The 25,660-nt window shown below is 45.4% G+C and overlaps 1 protein-coding gene and 1 non-coding gene across 2 annotated transcripts; both read left to right on the top strand.

Annotated features, from left to right (window-relative positions):
- Nucleotides 1–405: 405 nt before the first annotated feature.
- On the top strand, nucleotides 406–23,947 carry MGST3 (microsomal glutathione S-transferase 3). The gene is made up of 6 exons (XM_055587209.1): nucleotides 406–486; nucleotides 18,303–18,424; nucleotides 19,545–19,618; nucleotides 20,421–20,478; nucleotides 22,857–22,929; nucleotides 23,705–23,947. Exons 2-6 carry the CDS (start codon nucleotides 18,308–18,310, stop codon nucleotides 23,839–23,841), a joined length of 459 nt encoding a protein of 152 aa, XP_055443184.1. The 5' UTR covers nucleotides 406–486; nucleotides 18,303–18,307; the 3' UTR covers nucleotides 23,842–23,947.
- TRNAD-GUC (transfer RNA aspartic acid (anticodon GUC)) lies at nucleotides 1,918–1,989 on the top strand. The gene has a single exon. It is a non-coding gene; the product is annotated as a tRNA-Asp (tRNA).
- Nucleotides 23,948–25,660: the final 1,713 nt, after the last annotated feature.

The following is a 25,660-nucleotide window of genomic DNA, read 5'->3' as shown; positions in this document are numbered from 1 at the left end:
TTAAGGTCCTACCGTGCAGCCTGGGTCGGGAAGTTCCCCTGGAGAAGGAAATGGCAATCCATTTCACTTCATGCAGCAAATGCAACCCGAGAAATATGAACTGGCTGGGAGAGTTTAGGGAGGCGGCCACGATGGCATTTGCAGAAACAGATAAATGTATTTGGGGGTGGGAGGGTTAAATCTCCCTGGAGAATGAAATGGCAATCCATTCCAGTATTCTTGCCTGGAAAATTCCATGGACAGAGGAAGACAACCTTAAGGAGGAGGAAAATTTAGACTCTGGCTCAAAACCAGGGGGCCGGGGGTGGTACTCTGAAGTCCCTCTCGGGCACCGGGAGCCCTGCCTTGGGGGTGTGGCCTCGTACTGCCCGGGGTTGGGGCGGGGACTGCCCCGGGCCACGCCCCACTCTGATAGAGGCCAAGGACGCCGCACCTACACTTCCGCTGCGCATTGCATTCTGCACCGGGCGAGCGAAGGTGATCCAGGTGAGTCCCGGCCCCTGTGGGCAGCGAAGAGGGTGGGCCTCGGGGGGCACTTCAGCTTCTGCGCTGGGCACTGCCCATATCTCTGCCATCCCTAGCTGAATAGGGGCTCGCTCGCTGGCCCCCTTCTTTTTTCTACCTTTGCATCCCCTTTGCCCTCCATCCTCCCTATGATGTAGTGAGTTTGGAGCGTCTAAGTCAGGCTAGCCTCGCTATCTAAAACTCAGGGAGATTCTCAAGGTCAACGCTTCCTCAGTTACTTCCTTTTCTCTCCCCCGTTCCCTGAGCTGTGTGGACCCCGGGCGCTTTCTTTCTGCCTCCCGGAGCCCACCCGACCTTGCCAACCGCATCTCTGGTGCACAGGATGGGCGCGCAGGGCACTGCAGGAGCAGCTGGCAGTGCAGGCCTGATGGGTGACACAGGTTTTTAAAGTGGCCTGCGAGCGCTGCGCCAGCTGCGGATGTGCATGTGTTGCTAGGAAGTTTCCGGGAGGGCCTCCCAGGGAATTGTGTTTATTTTCCTCCGGCCTCATAGAAACGTTTTTCCGCGTGTTTGTATTGGAACCTACGAGTGGGTCACTTCCTACCGCCGCCTTAAAGCAAGAGAGGAGGCGGAATCTTCGTTTAGATTCTGTCTTGAATTTCAGAGGAGCCCTTCATCCGATGTGGCTGCAGGGAGCCCTAGGGCCCCAGCGGGGGGGCAGCTGCAGGGCGGTGGAAGGGCCTGGGGGCTGATTGGTAGCTTATTCCCGGATGTTCTGGCTTCTGCTAACACTTTCCTCATGAAGTATACCGCTACATTGTAGCTTCGGGCACCAGAGTGTGGGAAAGGAGATAAAAGAAAAGCAGAGACAAAGAGGGTGGGTAGGAGAAGAGCCTCGGGCTTGTGGCTTTAATTCCCTAACAGAGAAAAGGGGTTCTGGAGGGAAGGACTCCCAACTGCCCTGCAGATGTGTGGCTCTTTGCAGGTGCTGTAGACCTGGGCGTGGTCGTGTGGAATTGCCGCAGATGTTAGATTTCTCTGTCCGTGGGAGCTGGAGCAAGGGCACCCCATGGGAAATCTGTAGATCATTGGGAGTCTACAGTTTCTAGGAAGCGCCCAAGGTTACTGGTCAAAATTACAGTCTGTGCTTAATTTAGGTCAACCAATTCAGTAATGAGCATATAGTACCCGAGTCAGGGAATTGTTTATTGTCACAGGAGTTAAATTTAACTGAATTTAATACGTTTATATCTAAAATCCAAACAAATACTTTCTGCCAGGGAAGACATTCTGTTAAGCTTCCCTCCTGACACAGTGTTACAGAAATAGAAAACTTTGTCAAGCCATTCCCCACCCCACTCCCAAATGATGTTACTATATATAAAACAGATACTGGTAGAGGTACTGTGTCCAATCATAGAAACCGCATTTCGGGGGCTTACATAGCCGCCATCCTCGTTAGTATAGTGGTGAATATCCCCGCCTGTCACGCGGGAGACTGGGGTTCGATTCCCCGACGGGGAGGCAACACACTCTTTGGGTCTTCCCTGGTGGCTCAGAGGTTAAAGCGTCTGCCTGGAATGAGGGAGACCTGGGTTCGATCCCTGGGTCGGGAAGATCCCCTGGAGAAGGAAATGGCAACCCACCCACTCCAGTACTCTTGCCTGGAGAATCCCATGGAGGGAGGAACCTGGTAGGCTACAGTCCATAGGGTCTCAAAGAGTCGGACACGACTGAGCAACCTCACTTCACTTTCCATACATAAGGAACAAAACTGGAGAAGGGCAGTCTTACCCCTTATTTAGACTTAATCCTGCCAGTTTAGGGTTCTGCAGAGATGCAGTCCGTGAAGGAGAACCTCTTAAGCTGGAGAATAGTAAAGGAGCTGAACCTACATGGAGAAATCTGGAATGAAGTGAATGACAAATCAGTCTGTGAAAAAGTCATTTAGTGCTAGCTGCACAGATAGCAATATCTAAATATATTCCCTGTGAAGTGAAGTGAAGTCGCTCGGTCCTGTCCGACTCTTTGCGACCCCATGGACTGTAGCCTACCAGGCTCCTCCGTCCCTGGGATTCTCCAGGCAGGAATACCGGAGTGGGTTGCCATTTCCTTCTCCAGGAGATCTTCCCAACCCAGGGATCGAACCCGGGTCTCCCCTTTTGCGGCAGACGCTTTACCATCTGAGCCACCAGGGAATCTATATTCCCTATCGGTTCAGTTCAGTTCAGTCGCTCAGTCCTGTCCGACTCTTCGCGACCCCATGAATCGCAGCACGCCAGGCCTCCCTGTCCATCACCAACTCCCAGAGTTCACTCAGACTCACGTCCATCGAGTTGGTGATGCCATCCAGCCATCTCATCTTCTGTCGTCCCCTTCTCCTCCTGCCCCCAATCCCTCCCAGCATCAGAGTCTTTTCCAATGAGTCAACTCTTCGCATGAGGTAGCCACAAAGTACTGGAGTTTCAGCTTTAGCATCATTCCTTCCAAAGAACACCCAGGACTGACTGGTTGGATCTCCTTGCAGTCCAAGGGACTCTCAAGAGTCTTCTCCAACACCACAGTTCATAAGCATCAATTCTTTGGCGCTCAGCTTTCATCACAGTCCAACTCTCACATCCATACATGACCACTGGAAAAACCATAGCCTTGACTAGACGGACCTTTGTTGGCAAAGGAATATCTCTGCTTTTCAATATGCTAGCTAGGTTGGTCATAACTTTCCTTCCAAGGAGTAAGTGTCTTTTAATTTCATGGCTGCAGTCACCATCTGTAGTGATTTTGGAGCCCCCAAAAATAAAGTCTGACAGTGTTTCCACTGTTTCCCCATCTATTTCCCATGAAGTGATGGGACCAGATGCCATGATCTTTGTTTTCTGAATGTTGAGCTTTAAGCCAACTTTTTCACTCTCCACTTTTCACTTTCATCAAGAGGCTTTTTAGTTCCTCTTCACTTTCTGCCATAAGCATGGTGTCATCTGCATATTTGAGGTTATTGATATTTCTCCTGGCAGTCTTGATTCCAGCTTGTGCTTTTTCCAGCCCAGCGTTTCTCATTATGTACTCTGCATGTAAGTTAAATATGCAGAGTGACAATATACAGCCTTGGCATACTCCTTTTCCTTTTTGGAACCTTTATTTCTATTTAAATATTCTGAATCTGTATTCAGAACAGCCTTGTCAAGCACAATTGATCATGAGCCATTTACCTTTTTTAAAAGCAATTTTTGTTTTAAAGAATATACTGCTATGGTTTTTTGCAACTGGTTTCATTAATACTACTTATGAGTATACCTATAATACTACTTATGAGTATACCATCCTTTTGAAAAAGAAGAATTCAGAAGTTACCAGGTAGGTTACTACTATGTAAAATAGAATTTTTGTATTGCCCTGTCTCTTATGTTGTCTACCTATTTTCCATGGGGAAGTTATACTACCTTCCAAATATATTTGCAAATACCTTTAAGGATTTAAGGATTTAGAATCATCAATCCTCTGTTACCCTCTGAGTTCTTTCTTGAGTCCACCTACTCATTAACTGGAACTTGTATTCTAATATTTTGGTGCCTTAATTCAATCTGTTTTATTTAACAGCCTAAGAAATTTATTTTTATCTATATGCTTTTTTTACTTCTCCAGCCTAAGAAATGTGAAGGATTGTGACACAGCTTCCTTCTAAGTACACACAGGCCTTGAAGAGTTAGACTCTTGTTTCAGACAAGCGCTGCCGCCTGTGCAGCTCCTCCATTCAGATTGACTCTGAATGGAGACTCACGGGAACTCAGCAACTGCTAAGAATTAACTACAGTCCACCCACATTTCTTGTGATGGAAAGTCCAAGTGGTATCAGTGTGACTCATTAGAGGTTTTTTTTTTCCTCTTCAGGAAGTCAGAGCTTAGTTTCATTCTTCCCCTCCGTTCCTATATAATGCTAATTAAGGGACAGGTTGTATGGGAATCATGATATAAAAAAGAAGTGCTAATTTCTGTGCTGCTTTGCTGCTTACAAACCTGTACACCTGAAAGATTAGAGGTTTTTTGGTTTTTTTTTCCTGTAATATCTCCTCTTGTCATACATAGTTGCTGCTGCTGCTAAGTTGCTTCAGTCGTGTCCGACTCTGTGTGACCCCATAGACGGCAGCCCAGCAGGCTCCCGTGTCCCTGGGATTCTCCAGGCAAGAACACTGGAGTGGGTTGCCATTTCCTTCTCCAATGCATGAAAGTGAAAAGTCAAAATGAAGTCACTCAGTCGTGTCTGACTCTTAGCGATGCCATGGACTGGAGCCTACCAAGCTCCTCCGTCCATGGGATTTTCCAGGCAAGAGTACTGAAGTGGGGTGGCCATTGCCTTCTCCAACTGCAGTGCTAACACTCATTAAAAAGAAAGGAAAAAAAAACCCCAAACTTGGACCTTTTCCAAGTTTTTTTCTTCTTCCAATTAGAAAGCTCTCAGGCTTTAATCAGTCACAGACTTGGAGTTAATTATTAGCTTTCTATTCTCATTAATATATTTTATCCTCAGGAGAGGGTCTGGGGAAGTAGCAAAGTTCTGAAGAGGTTAAGTGTGATCAAACTTGCTCCCCAACCTTGTTGAGAAAGGATATATAGCCAAGGGTTTAGAGCATGACTCTCGAGCCAGACCGCCTGGCTGTGTGTGAATCCAGGCTTTCTCCGTGATAGCTGCGTGTCCTGGGCAAATGACTTAACCTTCTCATGTTCAGTTTCCTCATCTGCAAAATGGAGTAATAATATATCATAGGGATGCTGTGAGGATTTAGATGAGTTAATACTGATGAACTACTTAGAACCGTGTTTGACACACAGTAAATAATATATGCCCTAATAATAATGTTATTAATAATCGTTGATTTTTCCTACCACTCTTCGTCTAGTCTATATCACTACCCTCCAGCCAGCACTGGTCTCCTTTTTCTCCCTTATACAAGTGAAGCCCTTTCCTTTGTGCCTGTGTACTTGTTGTTTTCTCTACTATCTATCTACTATCTATTATCTACTATCTATTTCTCTACTATCTACTATCTACTATCATCTCACATCACATCCTTCAGAGACCTTAGTTCAGTCTCTTCCCCTCCTGTTCCATGGTCCTCCCAAGTTGTCTTCCTCCTTTTGACTCCATTTTCTGGAATGTCAGGACCTCCTTTCTCTGTCTTGATGACCATTGTGACCCTGCACTGCACGTGGTGCCCAGCGTTCAGTAGGGGATAACACGGGGAAGGCCTCATCTTGAGGCCGTACTGAGGAAGGTAGTAAGTGTGGACTTTGTTAAAGTGAGCATTCCATCTGATGAAATGGTTTGTTTGAATTGATTGTATCAAATCAGCCCCCTTGAATGCATTGTTGTTGTTCAGTCTTTGTAACCCCATGGACTGCAGCACCCCAGGTTTCCCTGTCCTCCACTATCTCCTGAAGTTTTCTCAAGTTCATGTCCATTGAGTCAGTGATTCTATCTAACCATCTCATCCTCTGCCACCCTCTTCTCTCTTTGCCTCTCCCAGCATCGGGGGAATGCGTTGTTACAAGAGTTTTATTCTCTTCTGCGTCCCATGACTTCTCCCTGTTCTCCCCCCATCCTCTGAGGTTGGTGCCCTTAGACCATGGGACATGTTCTGCAGCCTGTCCCTAGGATCACGCCTCCCTGGAGGCTGGGCTCCAGATGGTCCATGGTGGCTCAAGGCTTCTAGGTCAGCGCATCAGGGAACTCTCGCCCATAGGGTCAAGAATTCTTGGGTCAAGACTCTGTTTGGGAGAATTCATCATTGCACAAACAAGGGAACCCAGGATTTGTTCAGTCTTACAATCTAGTATTCTTCGATTCCTGAAGAGCTGACTTTGTGGTTCTTCCCAAGGGCAATTCTACTCCGCGTGTGTGTTCAGTGTGTTTTCACGCTGAAGTCAGAGTCCAGAGAAGAAGAGAGCAAGTAATTTGCTTTGACCTTAACAGATTATGACTGTCAGTGCAGGCTCATCCAACATAACCAGGAAGCATTCACTCAGACGTCAGCATCAAGCTGGTCCTTCACCAGCCCCTCTCCTGCTCCCAGCGAGTATAGTGGTATAGCCATTTGTCCTCAGCACTGACAGTTCACCAAAACATTGGAATTAAAATGACATATGTGAGGCTTCCTTATGGCCCAGCGGTAAAGAATCTGCCTGCCGATGCAGCAGACATGGGTTCGATCCCTGATCCAGGAGGATCCCACATGACTGCAGAGCAACTAAACCCACTGCCCCACAACTACTGAGCCTGAGCTCTAGAGCCCAGGAGCTGCAGCGACTGAGCCCACAGGTCGTAACTGTTGATGCTCCACAACAAGAGAAGTCACTGCAACGAGAAGTCCGTACACTACAGCTATGGAGTAGCCCCCTGCCTGCCACAACTAGGGAAAGCCTGCACAGCAACAAAGACCAGCACAGCTAAAAAAGATAAATAAGTATTTTTTTTTTTTAGTGACATGTGGAACTTGAATATTTTATATTCCAAGCTGTGGCTACTTAATCTTCAATGGAATAGATTTGGATTGTAGGACATTTCTCTCTTAAAAAGACAGCTCTTCCATTCCCCTAACTTACAGCTGCCTTCCACCTTCTGAGTGTTCTGCCAGCAGTGTTGATGAGGAATTAAAGAATGTGAGAAACTGGGAGAGAACCACTTTGTGATCTGCCTCTGCTGTTTGCCTCACTTGAATTAATAATTGAGGCTGGAGATGTGATGGTCTGCCTATTCAACTGACTTCATTTTTAGCCCTTGGAGAAATGTCTACTGAATATGCAAAGCAATTGTGGAGAATAGTTTTGATTTCCTTCTCTTAACTGTCCATGTCTTCCTTTTAAAATGTAGCTGCCATTTGAAATGTTGACTCTCAAACAAATTTTACCATCTGTTTAGCATAGAAGTTACCAGACTGGCATTTTGAAAATGTAGGATGAGCCCAAAGAAACTCTCTTTTTTTCCTCTCCCATCATGGAAATGGGGAATTACTTTTGTGCTACTTCTCTCCAGGCTCTTAACTTTCTCCATGTAGCTTTATATGGGCACAGCTGTCTTGCCTGGAAATAATTTTGAGGCCTTTTCCTTTGTAGATATATTTGGAGGCAGAAACGAGGCTGGACAACTACTTCATTGAAAGGGTATAGGCTGAGTAGACCTCTGCCACAACTTCCGATTTTTTGGAACCACCTCCCAGGCTGGGTACTCATAGAAGTCCATTTGATATGGTCAGATGAAGCCCTTTAAGTTACCATCCTTGTAGTATTCTCATGAAAAAATACCATGTAAAATGTAAAGTAAGGAAGATTGGATTAATAGCACAGGCAGACAAATAAGGATTTTAATGAAATACTGGGGGATGGCACCAAGTCAGCTGTCAGGGCTCTAGCCTTGTCCCAGTCCTGATGCATTAACAAGAATAATAATAATAATAATAATAAAAACTGTGGAGAAATTGCTGTACCGATGGAGAAGAGCAATCTTGCAAATGGAAGTAGGGGTTACCATTGCCCACTCTGGCTTTTATTTATTTGTTTGAGGGCAAAGAGAGAGTTGAAAGTTGAAATCCTCTCTCCCGTGAAATATTTGCTTGATTTACATTTAGTAAAAGATAAGTTGTTTTAACTTCATGGCTCAAAAGTCATAAATTATTTGAGACCGTTGCCCAGTGCTCCGGCTTGCCTTTTGTTCCATTTGTGCACCGCTGATTGTGCCTGGGGAATTTCTATTGGCAGCTCAGAGGGAGTGGAGTGAATAGTGAAGGAGAGCTTTACCCCAGGAGTACTCTGCTGGGTGTAGTTCAGGAAGTTCTCTGATTAATCCTTTTGTAACTGAAGGAACCCCTGCCCCAGTGAGATAAGGGGAGTGGTGGCAGAAGCGGGAATCGGAGGAAATAGTGAAGTAAAGCACTTCAGTGGTGGTGTTTCCAGGAGAATCAGTCAGTCATTCCTGGAGGAGAGTGCCTTAGCCAGATAGCATAATGAACCCCATGAACTCAGGCACTGCAGAAGAGCATATCTTCTAGGGGTGAGACAACACAGCCTCATTTTAAGTCCAAGCTTGATCAGTCCTAAAGTGAGACTTGACAGTGGTGCCTTGTGGCTTTTTAAAAATCCACTGCCTATTCACTGGCTGTACCAAAGACTTGTTGCTCCAAGTACTGCTCCCTCCACCGCAGACTTCAAGGCCCCACCTGTCACCAGGGCATCACTGTTTTCTGATCTCCCCCTAGAAGCCCACTGGTCTGGTCCCATGACCCACCTGCTTAGCTACGCTTCCTAGTTTTTTTCCCTCCAACCTGATATGTGCTCAGAAAGTTATGTTTGGCCAGTAATAAACATTTTGATAAATAAAAAAGTTACAAGCAGAAATTCTGCTGTTTTAATATGTATATTACAGGAGTAATATGGTTTCTAAGGTATTCTCAAAATATGCAAACATCCAAAGGTAGAGCCTGAGGCTGGTGAGGGTCCGGGGAAGAACGGCTGCCTGGGAAGGGGTAGGACTTGCACAGGCCGTATTGGCGGGATTGGACAGTGGGAGCGAATTCAGGAGGGAGCGCTGCCCGAGATGTATTCCCTTACAGCCCACTTGTCTCTTGACCTTCAACACATGGACTCCATTTTCTACTATTCCGCTAAAGCCTGGCCGCACAGGGTCCCCCTCACCAAAGCCAAGGGCATATTCTGTTCATGATTCTTCACAGAGGGGTCCACTTCTTTTCAGAATTCTTTCTTCTTTATCTTTAGGGTCTCTACTACTCCTGCTCTGTTTTCATATCTTGAAAGCTCTTTGGAGTTGAATCCACCCCAAGGCTCACGTGGTTAATGATGGTCATGTTTGCTTAATCAAACACCTTTCCCTTTGGAAAGTGATGCTTCTCTGCTAACACTTAACAATTGCATACCCTTTCTTCTTCTACTCATCTCATCTTAGTCCCTTGAAGGGAGAAGCAGGAAGTATTGAAACGTTACATGACGTGTAAAGACCCTCTCATAGTCTGGACCTGACTCTCTAACCTTATCTCCAGCTGTTCTCACCATTCACTGGAGTCCAGGCCTTTCCTCCCCCAGAGCCTTTCTTTGCACTTGCTCTTCCCTCTGACTGGAATGTTCTTTCCTCAGTGTTGCATGGCTGTTTCTTCTACATCCATCTGTCAGTGCAGATGTTGGCTGCAGAAAAGCGACCTTTCCCAGACGATCCTGCTGTAGTAGCCCCCTCCCCCACCCATCCCCTTTCACCACCGCCTTGTATGTTCTCCATAATCGTCATTCCTGAGGACTTCCCTGGCGGTCCAGTGGTTAAGAATCTGCTTTGCAGTGCAGGCGATGCAGGTTCAATTCCTGGTTGGGGAACTAAGATCCCACATGCTATGGAGCAGTTAAGCCTGCATGCCACAACTGGACAATCTGTGCACCACAATGAAGGATCCTGCGTGATGCAACTATGACCTGATGCAGCCCCATGCACACGCGCGCGTGCACACACACACACACACACACACAAAGTCATTGCTCACTCAGATTGACTTGGCATCTTTCTTGTCAGTCTTCTGTCATTAGAATGTCAGTGCGTTGAGACTAGGAACTGCATCTTGTCCCCTGCTATACTCCCACACCTAAGCAGTGCCTGGCATAGAATAGACACTTTGTATATCATGGTTGAATAAATGAATTAAATGTTCTCATGCTGTCCACACTAGGAAATTAACTTCTTCTGTCATTATGCTGTCCACGTCAGGAATCTAATAGACCCGCCTTTTGCCAAATTTGAATCTATCCCAAACTATTAGAATTAATTCCTAAGTCAGAGCGCATTACTGATTTGTAGAAAAGTCGATATCCTCCTTATTTGGGAGGTATTCACATAGATGGACAGATACGTATACTTGCCAGGATGTACAATATGTCTTTGTGTTTGGATCAGCATTTAATAAGTGTTTGTACCAGATGCTTAGTCTAGCTTATCTCATTTAACTCCTCAAACCATCCTGTGAAGTAAATAGTATTCTCCAATTTGGCAGAGAAATTAAATGACATTCACAAGCTCCCAGAGGTGGGGTCTGAACATGAGTTTAACTCCAGAATTCTCACTGTCTGTGCTTCCTTAGATTTTCCCATGGCAGAAGACAAATCATAAACGGTATTCAAGTCTGCTAGGAATAAAAACATTCCCAAAAGGATTTCTGCCATTAAATAAGACACAAGAATTTTGTAAATAAAAAGAAAAACTAATTCTTTTTAAACCTTCAGTTTAATGTTCTCTCAACTGTTTTGACTTAAGTGTGCCAGGAAGTAGTTAACTAGAAACAAATACCTCTGTAGTTACTACGTGAGGAGAGAATAGAAACACTTCTGTCCTATTTCTGCCTTTCCCCAACCCATTTAGTTTCATTTTTGAGAGGAGTTTTTAAAAATATTTGTTTTGGCTGCATCAGGTCCTAGTTATAGCATCTTTTGTTGTAGTACAGGCTTAGGTGCCCCTCGGCATGTGGGATCTTAGTTCCCCAGCCAGGGATCAAACCCACATCCCATTGATTGAGAGGTGGATTCTTAACCAATGGACCACCAGGGAAGTCCCTGGTGGGCAGTTTTTGTACTTGGTTTCTGATCATTGCTATGAAGGAAAAATCTGGAATTGACTATTTGTTTTCTTATTTGCCTACTTCCTGCAATAGAACATGAGCTCCCTGAGGGCAGGGGCCAAATCCAGCTTATCATCTTCTTTCTTACACCGGCTCATGGAGCAGCCATAGTAGGCACGCAATGAACCCGACAAGTAAATGAACACGCACTCAGCCCCATGCAATATGAGGGTGTCTGGCTACAGGGAGGGCTTGCATGACTAGAGTTTGCTGATTTCCATGGTCTGTACTAGAAGCCTGCTTCCTTCTGGATACTCCTGCTTGTCAGATAACCTATTACAGCATGGCTGGCTAGTAAGAGTTTGGAAAAAAGGGGCATGTTTGCTCTTTTAAAATGGTAATTCAAAATTATAAATTCTTAAATGTATCCTATCATCATATATTCAAACATCGCCTTTTATCACTGAATCAGGGCAAAGACAGTTAATGGAACATTAGCACACATAATGTAACCTGATATATAACATTCATTGAGTACTTACTATGTGGCAGGTAGCTTGATGGGTGTTTAGAGACAGTGTCCCTATTTAGCTTTACAACTATTATATGAAGTGGGGTAGGTGCCATGATCATCTCCAGTTAACAGGCGAGGAGGTCAAGGCTGCTGAAAAGCACTGAGTAATTTTCTTGAGGACCCACAGCTAGGGGTATGAGATCCAGGTTCCAAACCCAGACAATTTGATTTCAGAACTGCACCCTTACCTGCAAGGCTGTGTTCTGCACTCAGTGGGTAAGTAACAGGGTTCAAGCTGAAAGTCAGGTCTGACTCTTTGGCTCCATTATAACATACTGCCTGTTCCTCTGTCTCCTCAATTACTAATTATTGTCAGGCCATTTTTTTGGCTGGTTTCTTTTTTAATTTACTTATTTTTAACTGGAAGATAATTGCTTTACAATGTTGTGTTGGTTTCTGCTATCCATCAACATGAATCAGCTATAGGTATACATACGTCCCCCTCATCGTGAACCTCCCCGCCCCACCCCTCTAGGTGTCACAGAGCACCGGTCGAGCTCCCTGTGCCAGCCAGCAGAGTCCCGCTGGCTATCTCTTTTACATATGGCAATGTATATGTTTTAGTGCTACTTCCTAAGTTCATTCCACCCTCTCCTTCCTGTCTGCATCTCTGTTGCTGCCCTACATATAGATTCATCAGTACCATTTTTCTAGGTTCCATATATATTCATAAATATATGATATTTTTCTCTTTCTGACTTACCTCACTCTGTATAACAGGCTCTAGGTTCATTTACCTCACTAGAACTGACTCAGATTTGTTCATTCTTATGGCTGAGTAATATTCCATTGTGTATATGTACCATGGCTTTCTTATCCATTCCTCTGCCGATGGACATCTAGGTTGCTTCTGTGTCCTGGCTATTATAAACAGTGCTGCAATGAACACTGGGGTACATGTGTCTGTTAGAATTGTGGTTTTCTCAGGGTATGTGCCCAATAATGGGATTGCTGGGTCATATGGTAGTTTCCTAGTTTTTAAAGAAATCTCCATACTGTTCTCCATAGTGAGTGACTTTGTCAGTTTACATTCCCATGAACAGTACAAGAGGGTTCCCTTTTTTATCCTCATTCTGTCTAGCATTTATTGTTTGTACATTTTTTGATCATGGCCATTCTGATCGGTATGAAGTGAAACCTCATTGTAGTTTTGATTTGCATTTCTCTAATAAGTGATGTTGAGCATTTTTCCATGTGTTTCTTAGCCATCTGTATGTCTTCTTTGGAGAAATGTCTGCTTAGGTCTTTGTTAGGCCATTTTTCATATAACTTTTTGGCATATATTTGCTCATTTTAGACATTCTGCTGCTGCTGCTAAGTCGCTTCAGTCGTGTCCGACTCTGTGCAACCACATAGACGGCAGCCCACCAGGCTCCCCCATCCCTGGGATTCTCCAGGCAAGAATACTGGAGTGGGTTGCCATTTCCTTCTCCAATGCATGAAAGTGAAAAGTGAAAGTGAAGTCACTCAGTCGTGTTTGACTCTTAGCAACCCCATGGACTGCAGCCTACCAGGCTCCTCCATCCATGGGATTTTCCAGGCAAGAGTACTGGAGTGGGTGCCATTCCCTTCTCCTCTAGACATTCTAGAAAGGTACAAAGGAAAATCTAATCTAGCCATCTAAAAATAACTATGCTTATGATTTTGATATTTTCTTCTTTAATTTTTCTATTATTGAGAAAACTAAGATATACACTTTGTTGTCTTTTTTTAACCTAACACTCTGTATTTTAAATCTGTTTCACCATCTGAAATATTTCACTATTTTTGATGATTCTATTCTATTCTATTTTATGGCCATGTTATTTATTTAGGTAGTCCTCTTTGTTTGGACATCTGTTCCATTTCTGTTTTTGCTGTTATAAACAGTGCTGAAGTCTTTGAACCATATCTGTTTGCCTTCCTGATTCCTACCCTAGGATAGATTCCCAGTAGAATTTTTGAACATTTTTAAAATACGAACAGTATAAAGTGTACTACCTGCTTTCAGGCTGTTCTCCAGATGGTTCTGTTTTACATGTCCCCCAGAAGCATGTAACACTGCAAAGTAACTAATAAATTTTTATTTGTACAGATCATAAATTTTAATCTTTACAGCTGGTGTGTGACTAACCTTGAAAACTGCATGAAAATTAACAAGTGCTATTATACAACCAAGATAGTTACAGAGTAATCTACCCTGGTCATGAAAGTTCAGTTCCAAAAGGACCAATATGTGTCTGTCACCATGTAGAAGGCAAAGTCTAGGGCAGAGTTCCCACCCCAAGAACCTTATCTCGCTGGGTGGATATATGGGTTGCTGGTGACAAAGAGCAGGTATGTAATCAACGAACCATGGTGTGCAGTCCGAATGAGTGCTCCTGTCAAAGAGAGGTTTGTGTTCCACATATCAGCTTCTCAAGCCTGTGCCGTGGGAGCTATCTACTAGCTGCGGGTGGCCCCGCCTTGGGTGTGGCTGGGCTGCCTGGGACACGGCTGCTGTGAGCTGAAGTGCCTCCCCTTTCCCAGTGCACACACCCAAACCCACGACAGGTTGGGAGTGTCCAGCTCTCTGCCCTGGATTTCTCAGAAAATAGGGGTTCATCAAATGAAGATATTTTTTTTTTGACCCCTAAGTGAATTAAACGGATTCTTTTCTTAAAGGACAAGCTGTAAGCATTGTCAATCCGCATGGGATTTGTGTCTTCATCAGCTATAGTGACAGAGCTTTTCTCTGTGCTCTGATTTCTTTCTCCAGGAATTCATACATCCAATTGCTTCCATTGTTTCAGTAGATAGTTTAAGGGGGATAAAAAGGAAACTGACATGGGTTAGGCACATACTTTATGCCAGGCACTGTGCCAAGTGGAGGGATCATTTTGAAAGCCACCTGGACTTACAGCTTGCTCCGTTTATTCTACAGCTTTCTATAAGCACACACTCTGTGCTTGGCACGGAGGATGCTGGACAAACATGGTCCCTCCCTCGTGGGAGCTTAGTAGCTGGTACAATTGGCCGCTCTCTCTCTTCTAGCCCTGATCACACCAGCTGGGAAGTGCTGGCTGCTGCGCCTGTGAAGCGGGGCTCCTCACTGGGTCAAAGTGCATGGCGGAGTCTGGGCGGGCTGAACAGGCTTGGCTCCTGCACTGGTGCGGGTGTGTCCATGGCCCCTGCAGGGAGAGCCTCGGGGAGGGCCTCCTCTCTCTTCCTGCCCCTGGCACATTTACAGTTTCCTGACCCATTACACCATCTTTTGCAAACCACCTACTTTAGCATCAGACTCTAGGTCCCCCTTCATGTAGATTCTCTGCCCTGCAAAGGTCTTGCTCCTGCTTCTGCTTGTCCCCACCCCGATTCCTTTTCCCCCAGTACCTATCACCACAGCAGCGTGTGAGGAGACGCACTTTCATTAGGGTGTGACTGCCTGAGCATGTCCTCCGAAACTGCATTTATATTTTGGAAGAGGAACACAGTAGTAAACATTCATTTCTAATTGCAGATTTTCTTAAATATTTATGTGCTGCTGCTGCTGCTAAGTCTCTTCAGTCATGTCCAACTCTGTGCGACCCCATAGACGGCAGCCCACCAGGCTCCCCCATCCCTGGGATTCTCCAGGCAAGAACACTGGAGTGGGTTGCCATTTCCTTCTCCAATGCATGAAAGTGAAAAGTGAAAGTGAAGTCGCTCAGTCGTGTCCGACCCTCAGCAACCCCGTGGACTGCAGCCTTCCAAGCTCTTCTGTCCATGGGATTTGCCAGGCAAGAATACTGGAGTGGGGTGCCTTTGTTAGTTATTTATTTGACTGCACTGAGTCTTAGTTGCGGCATACAGGATCTTTAGTTGCAGCATTAGAACTCTTAGTTGCAGTATGTGAAATCTAGTTCCCTGACCAGGGATTGAACCTGGGTCCCTTGCACTAGGAGCATGGAGTCTTAGCCAGTGGACCACCAGGGAAGCCCCAAATTGCAGATTTTTGAGCAGTTGCCTTTCCAAGTTCATTGCCTGCAGTAGAAACATATGCTCAAAAGGCGCTTTTCTGTCCTGCCACCTACCTTCTTCTACCCAAACCCTTACAGGCCAGAGAAACAGAGGCCAGTGACTTGGCCACGAATTCTAATGTTTTGCCAGGGCTAGTTGGAGTATTCGGGGGAAAGTTCTACAGACTGTTCTGGCCTTAGCTCTGCCTTCACCTTGCTACCTGTGCCTCTATTTCCTTTTCTGTAAAATGGAACTTACGGGATTTGGGGGAAGATTACAAGCATGCTGAAAAGTCACCAGGTAACCCCAGGCTGTGAGGGAGCCCAGCCTGCCGTCCAAAGCTGAGATCTGAATGGACTTTCAGGTTGGAAACTTTAAACCAGACAGTGAAATAAAAGTCGTTCAGTCGCTCTTTGCAACCCCATGGACTATACAGTCCATGCAATTCTCTAGAGCAGATTACTGGAATGGGTAGCCTTTCCCTTCTCCAGGAGATCTTTCCAACCCAGGGATCGAACTTAGGTCTCCCGCATTGGAGGTGGATTCTTTACCAGCTGAGCCTGACCATATAATTCTTAAACAGGCAGCTTTTGGCAAAGTCAGAGACAGCTTCATTTCCAATAGCCTGTTTGGCCTAGATGTGTTGAACTCCAGGGTAATCAGGTAGTCGTGTTTATTTTAATTTTCAAAGAGGTGTTTGGTATTCACTCCGTATTTTTGTTTTACTATCTACTACTAAAGCTTTCTCCCCAAGCTGATTTTCTAAACTCTGAAAATGACTAACTCTAGAAGAGAATGAGGGCAGGGCAGCTTGGAGGGCAACCAGAGACTCCTTGCTCTCTGCAGCCACATGTGATGGCCCAGGAGAGGCTGACCTGGTGGTGACTTTGGTGCTGAGTCATGGGAATGGCCCTTTCCAGAATGTGTCTGCGGTCCCAAAGAAGAGGGTGGTGGGTACCCCTCAGTGAGCAGCTCCAGGTGAAGAAAGAATATAGCAAGGGAAACTGATGGAAATTATTGTGAAACACGGTGAGGGGTGAGCAGATTTTAGGATTTTGTTTTCAAATGATATTTTGCAGATGTAAGGGAAACTTAAACTTTTAAAGAGCTGAGCTGTTTACAGGCCCCAGATTCCACACTGAGAAAGATACTGTGACTCCAGTGTCAATTCAGCTCTGAATCGTCAAGTGGAATTGAAAGGGGACATCGGAACCTAATCAGAATCTAAATTTGAATCCCAACTCTGCTACTTTCTCTTTTAGACCTTTGGAACATTATTTAACCTCTGGGCATTCTTTGGAAGATGGGGAGAATACTATCTGGTAGGGTTGTTAGTGAGGATGACTGGAAACATTTTGGAGCAGGGTAGCCCTCCCAGGCTTATGAGAGAGATGTAGCCAGGCAGTTAGCAGGGATGGAAGCTCTAAGCTGAGGGCAGAACACACATGAGCTGTCGGCCTGCGGCATCCGTGCACGTGGTGGGCCAGCAGCTGAGAGCTCGGGAAGCCTTGTAGCTATTTCTCTTTATGCTGCCGTGCTCTTTGGACATCTGGTGATAAAGTTCAGAGAGGTTGGAGGCAGCATTATTAGGGCTTCTTCCCAACCACCAAGTTTTCCTCTCCTTGGCGTTCCTTCTTTCCCTCCTGGGGCAGGACAGGAACTCAAAGAGCTGAAACTGCCGAAGACTGAAAAATGCTGAGATGAGTTTTTTTTCCCTCCAAATATTCATTAAGAAATTTCTCAAACATGTAGAAAAGTTGAAAGAATTGTACATTTATCATACATATATCTAACACAGGTTCTAGAATTAATATTTTGCTATATTAGCTTATATCGTCATTTTTGATGCATTTCAAAGTAAGTGGCATTGCAGGCACCAGGACGCATCATGGGGTTAGTTTTGAAGTATTGATTTGATGAACACCTTGGGTTCTCCATGGAGAAGGAAATAGCAACCCACTCTAGGGTTGTTGCCTGGGGAATCCCAGGGATAGGGGAGCCTGGTGGGCTGCCGTCTATGGGGTTGCACAGAGTCGGACACGACTGAAGCGACTTAGCAGCAGTAGCAGCTTGGGTTCTCCAAGAGCTGCTCGGAGCCCCGTTCTGCTTTCGAAGCACTAAAAACCATGCCTTCCCTTCCAGTGTGACGCTCCTGCTGCCGCACTAGCACGTGCCTCAGGGTCCAAGCGAGGCCTAGAGGTCCCTGCCCCCCGTGTCCCCCGTGCCACCAGACAAACAAAAGCCAGGGGTCATTGTGCACTTACTGGTTTATACCCCGTTTTTCTCTCTCTTTCTGTTTTTCCCTTTTTGTCTGTCCGTCTCCTTCTGGTAATCTTTTAGCATTTTGCCTTATGAAATATTTTTTTAAATTGTGGTTTTTAGCAGCCAGACCATCCTATGGCAATGACCACTGCAGTGGTTTAGATAAATCTCATAAATGCAGTGTTGATCAAAGGAACTCCAGCACAGAAGAGAATGTGATCGTGAACTTTTCTGTGCGTATATTGCAGACTTCAGTCATTTTTGTAAAGATTCTGTTGGGTGGTTAACATCTCTGACTACCTCTTAGAGCCATCAGATCACTCACACCTCTTTTCGATCTGTAGGGATGCACTTACTGGTAACAGAGCATCGCACTCCTGAGACCTCCTGCGGCACAGCGCCCGTGCTGCCGGGCGGCACCCTAATGTGTCCTTTCTCCCACAGAGTCAGGATGGCCGTCCTCTCTAAGGAATATGGTTTCGTGATTCTAACTGGTGCTGCCAGCTTCTTGATGGTAACTCATCTAGCCATCAATGTTTCCAAGGCCCGCAAGAAGTACAAAGTGGAGGTGAGTGGGAACACAGTGGTGCCCTTATAGGCGTGTCGGGGCAGGAACCTGTTTTCAGCCACGGAGGCAGAGCTGAGATGCTAGCGGTGCGAGTGACGTTCCTGTTAGAAGCTCTGCCCCTGTCCGGTGGGAGGAGAGAAAGAAGTACAGGCCCTGCTAGAGGGTCTCTTTGGTCTTGTTTCTCTTTTGTCTCTTCTGTAGAAAAACCAGGTGTGCTTTTGTCTGGAGCTCTTTGCTGGGAAGAGAGTTATTTTCTAAAGGAGGTTAAACAGGGAACTCCCTGGTGGTGCAGTGGTTAGGACTCCATGCTTTCACTGCTGAGGGCCTGGGTTCAATCCCTGGTTAGGTAACTAAGATCCCACAACCTTTGAGGTGTGGCCAAAGATAAATAAAATTTTAAAACAGGGGGGTTAAATAGCAGTTGTTTTCTGGTGCGCCTGTTTAAAACGATGTCTTCTGGTGATTTTCCTGTCTCCAGAGTAGAAAAGAAGCATGTGGTGCCACGGTTATCCCGTCTAATGTGCTTGGACATTAGACGTAGGGGGAAGGTCTGCTGAATGCTTCCTTTAGTTCCAGCTAATCTAGAAGGGATAATTACTGAAGCTGTCCCTGGCGAGCAATTTTAAATGTCTACTCTGTTGAATAATTATAATTAGGCTCCCTAAGCAGAACTCCTTTTAAAGTTCTCATGTCTAGTTTCTTTTTCTCAATGCACACATCCATTAACATTCTCACACACAATTTCCATTCCCCCAGTAAGGGAACCTTAAAGGCTGTGGTATCTGATTGACTCTTGGGACCCAGTTACTGCTCGTAGTGCATCTCAAAGCCACCAGTGATGGCATAATGTCAACAAGAGCACTGAATTTGGCGCATGCTGCCTCCACCCCTTGAATGGCACAGACATCTGTCCTTGCTCTGGATATTAATAGACCCATATTGAATCTGCCTCTGAGAATGAGACCTCTCTCACTGCATGTATTTAAGCAGAAATTGAATGATCATCTACCAAAGTTATGACAGAAGATGCTTTGGGATACATTATCTTTAAGGCTGATTTTAACTCTCAGCACTGAGTGCTGCACTTGACCATATGATCACACACGCTTTGTTTTAACAGTACCCTACCATGTACAGCAGCGACCCTGAAAACGGGCACATCTTCAACTGCATTCAGCGAGCTCACCAGAACACGTGAGTGCTGGCCCTGCTGGGCTCCTGAGACGTCCGCAGAGTGGGAGCTTTCTGTCCTACACCTCAGCCCTTGGTTTGCTGAGTAACTGGGATGATGATCATGGATACTCATTAAAAGGATCACATAATGTGTGTATGAACAGATTAAAATAAATATTAAGCAAAATTAAGAGTTGTTAGGATGGTGAGAGACTGGATAACCTTTTCTTTCCATTTCTTTTTTTAAATTGAAGTTGATTTACCTTGTTGTGTTAATTTCTGCTGTGTTACTTTCAGCAAAGTGATTTAGTTATACCTATATTCTTTTCCATGACGGTTTTCTACAGGCTATTGAATTCAGTTCCCTGTGCTACACAATAGGACCTTGTTGTTTATCCATTCTGCATATAATAGCTGACATCTGCTAACCCTAACCTCCCACTCCATCCCTCCCCCAACATGTCTTTAATGCTAAGGTACTCTTCTGCAGTATTTGCAACAAGTCCACTCTAAAGTGATGCCGAATGTCCCAGCCTAGGGGGTGACAGGCTTTGAGCTCTGTAAGCAAGTTGACTCTAATTCACCTCTTCACTGTGTTAGCTCTGAGGTCTTGGACTCACTGTCTTCTGAGTTACCTCTAATCCCAAGCAAAGCAAAAGAAGGTGGATGATCTTAGTGGTCCAGCCTTCCACCTCTACTCAATGATTATTTTTAGTCTCAAATTTCTAACTTGGCAAGTAAGAATGTAAAAAGGTCTTAGTTTTACATGGACGTACTTAAGTAGGGTGCTTTTCTTAAAAAAAAGTTTTTCTTTCTATTCCAGGTTGGAAGTGTACCCTCCCTTCTTATTTTTTCTAGCTGTTGGAGGTGTTTACCACCCAGTAAGTACTGAGCACGCACAGCACAAGTGTTTTTTTTTGCAGGGGCAGGGTGGGGGTGGAGGAGGGAGGCATCTGATTAGATTTAATAGATTTAATTCACTGAGTCTTTGGGGCGGGAAGAGGAAATGAACATTCAATGAACATCTTTGATGTCTAGGCACCATATATTTTAAAGAATTAAATTCTGTTACTTCTTACAGTTTCTTAAAGCAGGTAGAATTTTTCCTGTTTTGTTTTTTTTTTTAACAGATGAGAAGCCTCTTGAATATTGTATAACTTTCTCAAGATCAAATAACTAGAGTAAAAAAGTCATAATTTGAACCCGTAGGACTGTCTGCTCCTAGGAGGCTCATGTTTATCGAGTTTTCCTTTGCTGTATTTATTCAGGCAACAGAAATTTCTTGGACACCTGAGTTTACTGCAGTGACCAAAACAGGCACAGATTCCTGGTCTCATGCACTGACTCTTACTTGGGGTTACAGATGAAAAAGTAATGCAAGTATTGGGTTGGCCAAAGAGTTCATTTGCGTTTTTTCACATCTTATAGAAAATCCTGAACAGACTTTTTGGCCAACCCAATACATCATGTCAATTCAATTCAGTCGCTCAGTCCTGTCCGACTCTTTGCGACCCCATGGACTGCAGCACGCCAGGCCTCCCTGTCCATCCCCAACTCCTGGAGTTTACCCAAACCCATGTCCATTGAGTCGGTGATGCCATCCAACCATCTCATCCTCTGTCGTCCCCTTCTCCTCCCGCCTTCAATCTTTGCCAGCATCAGGGTCTTTTCCAGTGAGTCAGTTCTTCGCATCAGGTGGCCAAAGTATTGGAGTTTCAGCTTCATGCATCACGTAGTATATTAGAAAGTGGTGCTCCCCACAGAGGAAACACAAGCGGGCATGGTGGAAAGGGAATGCTGGGGGACCAGTGCTGAGGGGCGCAGTCAGGAGGCATTCCTTGCAGCAAAGGTGGCACTTGGGCAGTTGGTAGGGAGCACATGTCTCCAGACACCCCCAGGCGGGAGATGGGCAGGGGAGGCCCTGGAGCAGGAGCCTGTCTGGTCTGCCTGGTGTACAGTGAGCAGCACGGCTTCAGTGGTGGGCAGGGGGTGACGGCAGGGGCGAGGGGGCACCTTGGCGCCTTGTAGGCTGCTGTGGCCCTGTGAGCCCTGGATTTGGTCTGCGCTGCACCTTATCTAAATAAAGCAAGGTTCTCTGGTTAGTTGCCGTTTGGGTCTTGCTTTGGACAGAAACTTTCCTTTCAAGGGGCCAGATTTCCCCTCCACTGGGTTGTGACCAGAGGACTGGTACCTCACATTTAGGGTTCTGAGACTTCCATAAGCCTCTGCTCTGCACCCAAACCCTGCTTCTGTCCTGCACCCCGGGATCCCGTTCCTTGAGCTTAGTTCTTTAAAAATACCCTAAGACTGCCCTGAGGACAAGCGCCTAACGCAGCTCCTGGGTTTACAGAGCAACCTAATGAGACTACAGACCTCCTAGATAGAGACATATGTGCCTGGGTGTTTATTTATAGTTGTTTCATACTCCTACCGATATTTAACACTCCCTAAAATCATGGAAACAAACAAATAAAAACCCTGAAGTAGGAACCTCACCCCACTCATGACAGTGCTGAGTTGGAAAGATGCTTGAGGACAGCGGCACTCAGTGACTCACGTCCTCACACCTCCTCTCTCCTTCTCCCTGGCCTCCTTTGGACCAGAGGGATTGTCACCCCAGGAGGGCGGCCAAATGGAAGGACTTTTCCATCTCACATGAGTTTTTCCTTTGTCTTCTGAAGGGTGTTGGAAACGGGGAGACTGTCCCCTCCCAAGACTGCATATCCTGGGGTTCACAACGTAGCACCCCCTCTGGCTTTTTCTGGGAGAGCCCCACACTTGGGCATAGGGCGCAGCGTAGCCCCTCGGAGCCCTCTGGGGGCCCTCACTGATGAAGCAGCCATCAGCACGGAATGCCCAGGCCGCTGCTCACATTGCTGCTCCCCCAGTCCTGCCTTTCCATTGGTTTCCTCTCCTTGTTGCCCTGCAACCCCTAGGCCTGCCGCTCCCAGAGCAGAATCACTGTGCTCTAGCACCCTGACTCCTCCAAGGCAAGCCCAGCGGTTCCTGCCATCCCACCTACCGAGGAGAAGGCAGGCCAGCAATCACCTCTCAGGTCTGCGAGCAGTTCATAGAAGGATCACAGTGCTTTGATTTTTCTGACTGAAAACAATTTCATTCTACCCTCATTTGGTAGGGAGTATTTTACCAGATCTGTGAAATTGTTAACTTTTTATTAAAGTGTGTAATCAATCCTAGATGTTAATAAACATCTGCCTGTTTCTTGAATGAAAACACTGACAGAGCCCTTCTATTTTAGCGTGTAGTTTCTGGCTTGGGCTTGGCCTGGATCGTTGGACGAGTCCTTTATGCTTACGGCTATTACACAGGAGGTAAGGACACGCTGCTGTCTGCCAAGGAAACAAATTTAAAATCTTCTCCTACTGTACTTTCCTGTTTAGCAAGGCTTTTCAAAAAGCAAAGTAACAATTTACTTTGTCTTTCTGTAACTTGATAACCAAGCTGTAGCTATCAAAGTAACTTGATAACCAAGGTGAAAGATTGGTTATCTTCTTTCCTTCTGTTAACCTTTGAATAGAATTTAATAACAAAGCTCATGTTTATTGAACATTTTCAATGTGTCTATTGCTGTTCTAAGACCTCAGCATATGTTGTTTAACCCTATAACAATTCCATGACATAGATAGTATTAATATATAGATGAGGAAACTGAGGCTTAGAAAGATTAAGACTCCAGGTCTCAGAGCTACTAAGTGTACACTAGAAAGCCAGGATTCAAACCCAGGCAGTCAGACTTCAGATCTGCTCCTCAGCTGTACTATAAACGGTGTTTCTGAGAGACAAGTGGGGAAGAGACTCTTCTGTCTGTGCTTACCTTTTGGAAGAGGAAAGAAGTTCCCAAAGATCCTAAAGCAAAGGTGCTCTAATTATTATCCTATAATTTGTTTTAAAGTCCAATCCTGTTGTGACAACGTTACATGCAGTATCTGACAGTTGCCAGCGCAGGCTAAAGAGTTGGCTGACCTCTTAAGACTAAATGGTCTAACGTACAACCCCAAGTGCCTTGATAGAATGGCTGCTGGATGTTGACAGCATTGTAATTGTGGAGCGTCCCCAGTAACTTCTGTTCCTTCCTCTTTCTTTTAGAACCCAGAAAGCGGCAGCGGGGAGCCCTGAGCTTCATCGCCCTCATTGGCCTGATGGGCACCACTGTGTGCTCTGCCTTCCAGCATCTTGGTTGGGTTAGAACCGGCTTGAACAGCGGGTGCAAGAGCTGCCATTGAAGAATTATAGGGTTTTTGGAAACTCTCATTCATTTGAGTGACTTTTATTTTCAGTTACATTTTTTTTCTTGAATAAAATCTTAGCTGGCGTGAGCCTCATATCTAACCCTGACTCTATCATTTAATTCTTTTTGAGTCTTTATCTAAAATATAAGTATCCTGTTCCTACTACATGAGTGAGGGGCCATAGGTATTAAGCACCTCTTCTACCCTGCCAGAAGATCTTTACTTAAGGTGTGAGCTGAGAAAATGTCTAATTGTGAAAATATTTGTAATCATGCCCACTGAGCCACCTGGGAAGGCCCCCCACAATCATGCCACGGCAGTGAACACCTGAGGCTTGAAGGAAAGTCTTTTTGTGCTAGTTGGGATATAAGATTCTCTTATCACTTGCTAATATATAGAATGACAATTGGATTTTTTTTTTAAATCTCTACTGAAGACTGATTCTAATAGTTAAAAACTGAAAGTGAAGTTGCTCAGTCATGTCTTACTCTTAGCGACCCCATGGACTGTAGCCTACCAGGTTCCTCCATCCATGGGATTTTTCAGGCAAGAGCACTGGAGTGGATTGCCATTTCCTTCTCCAGGAGATCTTCCCGACCCAGGGATTGAACCCCGGGTTTCCCACATTGTAGGCAGGCACTTTACAGTCTGAGCCACCAAGTGACAGACTAAATTTAAGATTATGAAAGTTAATAAAGATGAATCTAATTTTCTGCATGTGTGTGCTAAGATCTGCTTGCATAGGTACAAATGGAGGACACCCTTAGCAACAAAAATGCAGAAGACTTAAGCAGCTTTGCTGCCTTGGGTTTCTCTTACCTTGGACGTGGGGTATCTCTTCACGGCTGCTCCAGCAAAGTGCAGCCACCGCTCCTTACCTTAGACGGGATATCTCTTCATGGCTGCCTCCCCTGACCTTGGAGATGGGGTAGCTCTTCTCGGCTGCCTCCCCTGACCTTGGACGTGCCCAATGTGCTACTGGAGATCAGTGGAGAAATAACTCCAAAAAGAATGAAGGGATGGAGCCAGATCAAAAACAACACTCAGTTGTGAATGGGACTGGTGATAGAAACAGGGTCCGATGCTGTAAAGAGCAATATTGCATAGGAACCTGGAATGTTAGGTCCATGAATCAAGGCAAATTGAAAGTGGTCAAACAGGAGATGGTAAAAGTGAACATCGACATTCTAGGAATCAGCTAACTAACATGGACTGGAATGGGTGAATTTAACTCAGATGACCATGAGATCTACTACTGTGGGCAAGAATCTCTTAGAAGAAATGGAGTAGCCATCATAGTCAACAAAAGAGTCCAAAATGCAGTACTTGGATGCAATCTCAAAAATGACAGAATGATCTCTGTTCATTTCCAAGGCAAACCATTCAGTATCAGAATAATCCAAGTCTATGCCCCAACCCATGGGGTCGCTAAGAGTTGGACACAACTGAGCAACTTCACTTTCACTTTTCACTTTCATGCATTGGAGAAGGAAATGGCAACCCACTCCAATGTTATTGCCTTGAGAATCCCAGGGACGGGGAAGCCTGGTGGGCTGCCATCTGTGGGGTTGCACAGAGTCAGACACGACTGAAGTGACTTAGCAGCAGCAGAAGCAGCATGCCCCAACCAGTAATGCTGAAGAAGCTGAATTTGAATGATTCTATGAAGACCTACAAGACTTTCTAGAACACCCCCAAAAGATGTCCTTTTCATTATAGGGGACTGGAATGCAAAAGTAGGAAGTCAAGAAACACCTGGAGTAACAGGCAAATTTGGCCTTGGAGTACAGAATGAAGCAGGGCAAAGGCTAAT

The sequence above is a fragment of the Bubalus kerabau genome, chromosome 6 (assembly GCF_029407905.1).
Source record: "Bubalus kerabau isolate K-KA32 ecotype Philippines breed swamp buffalo chromosome 6, PCC_UOA_SB_1v2, whole genome shotgun sequence".
Classification (NCBI taxonomy): domain Eukaryota; kingdom Metazoa; phylum Chordata; class Mammalia; order Artiodactyla; family Bovidae; genus Bubalus; species Bubalus kerabau.
This window is presented reverse-complemented; position numbering and strand designations above follow the sequence as displayed.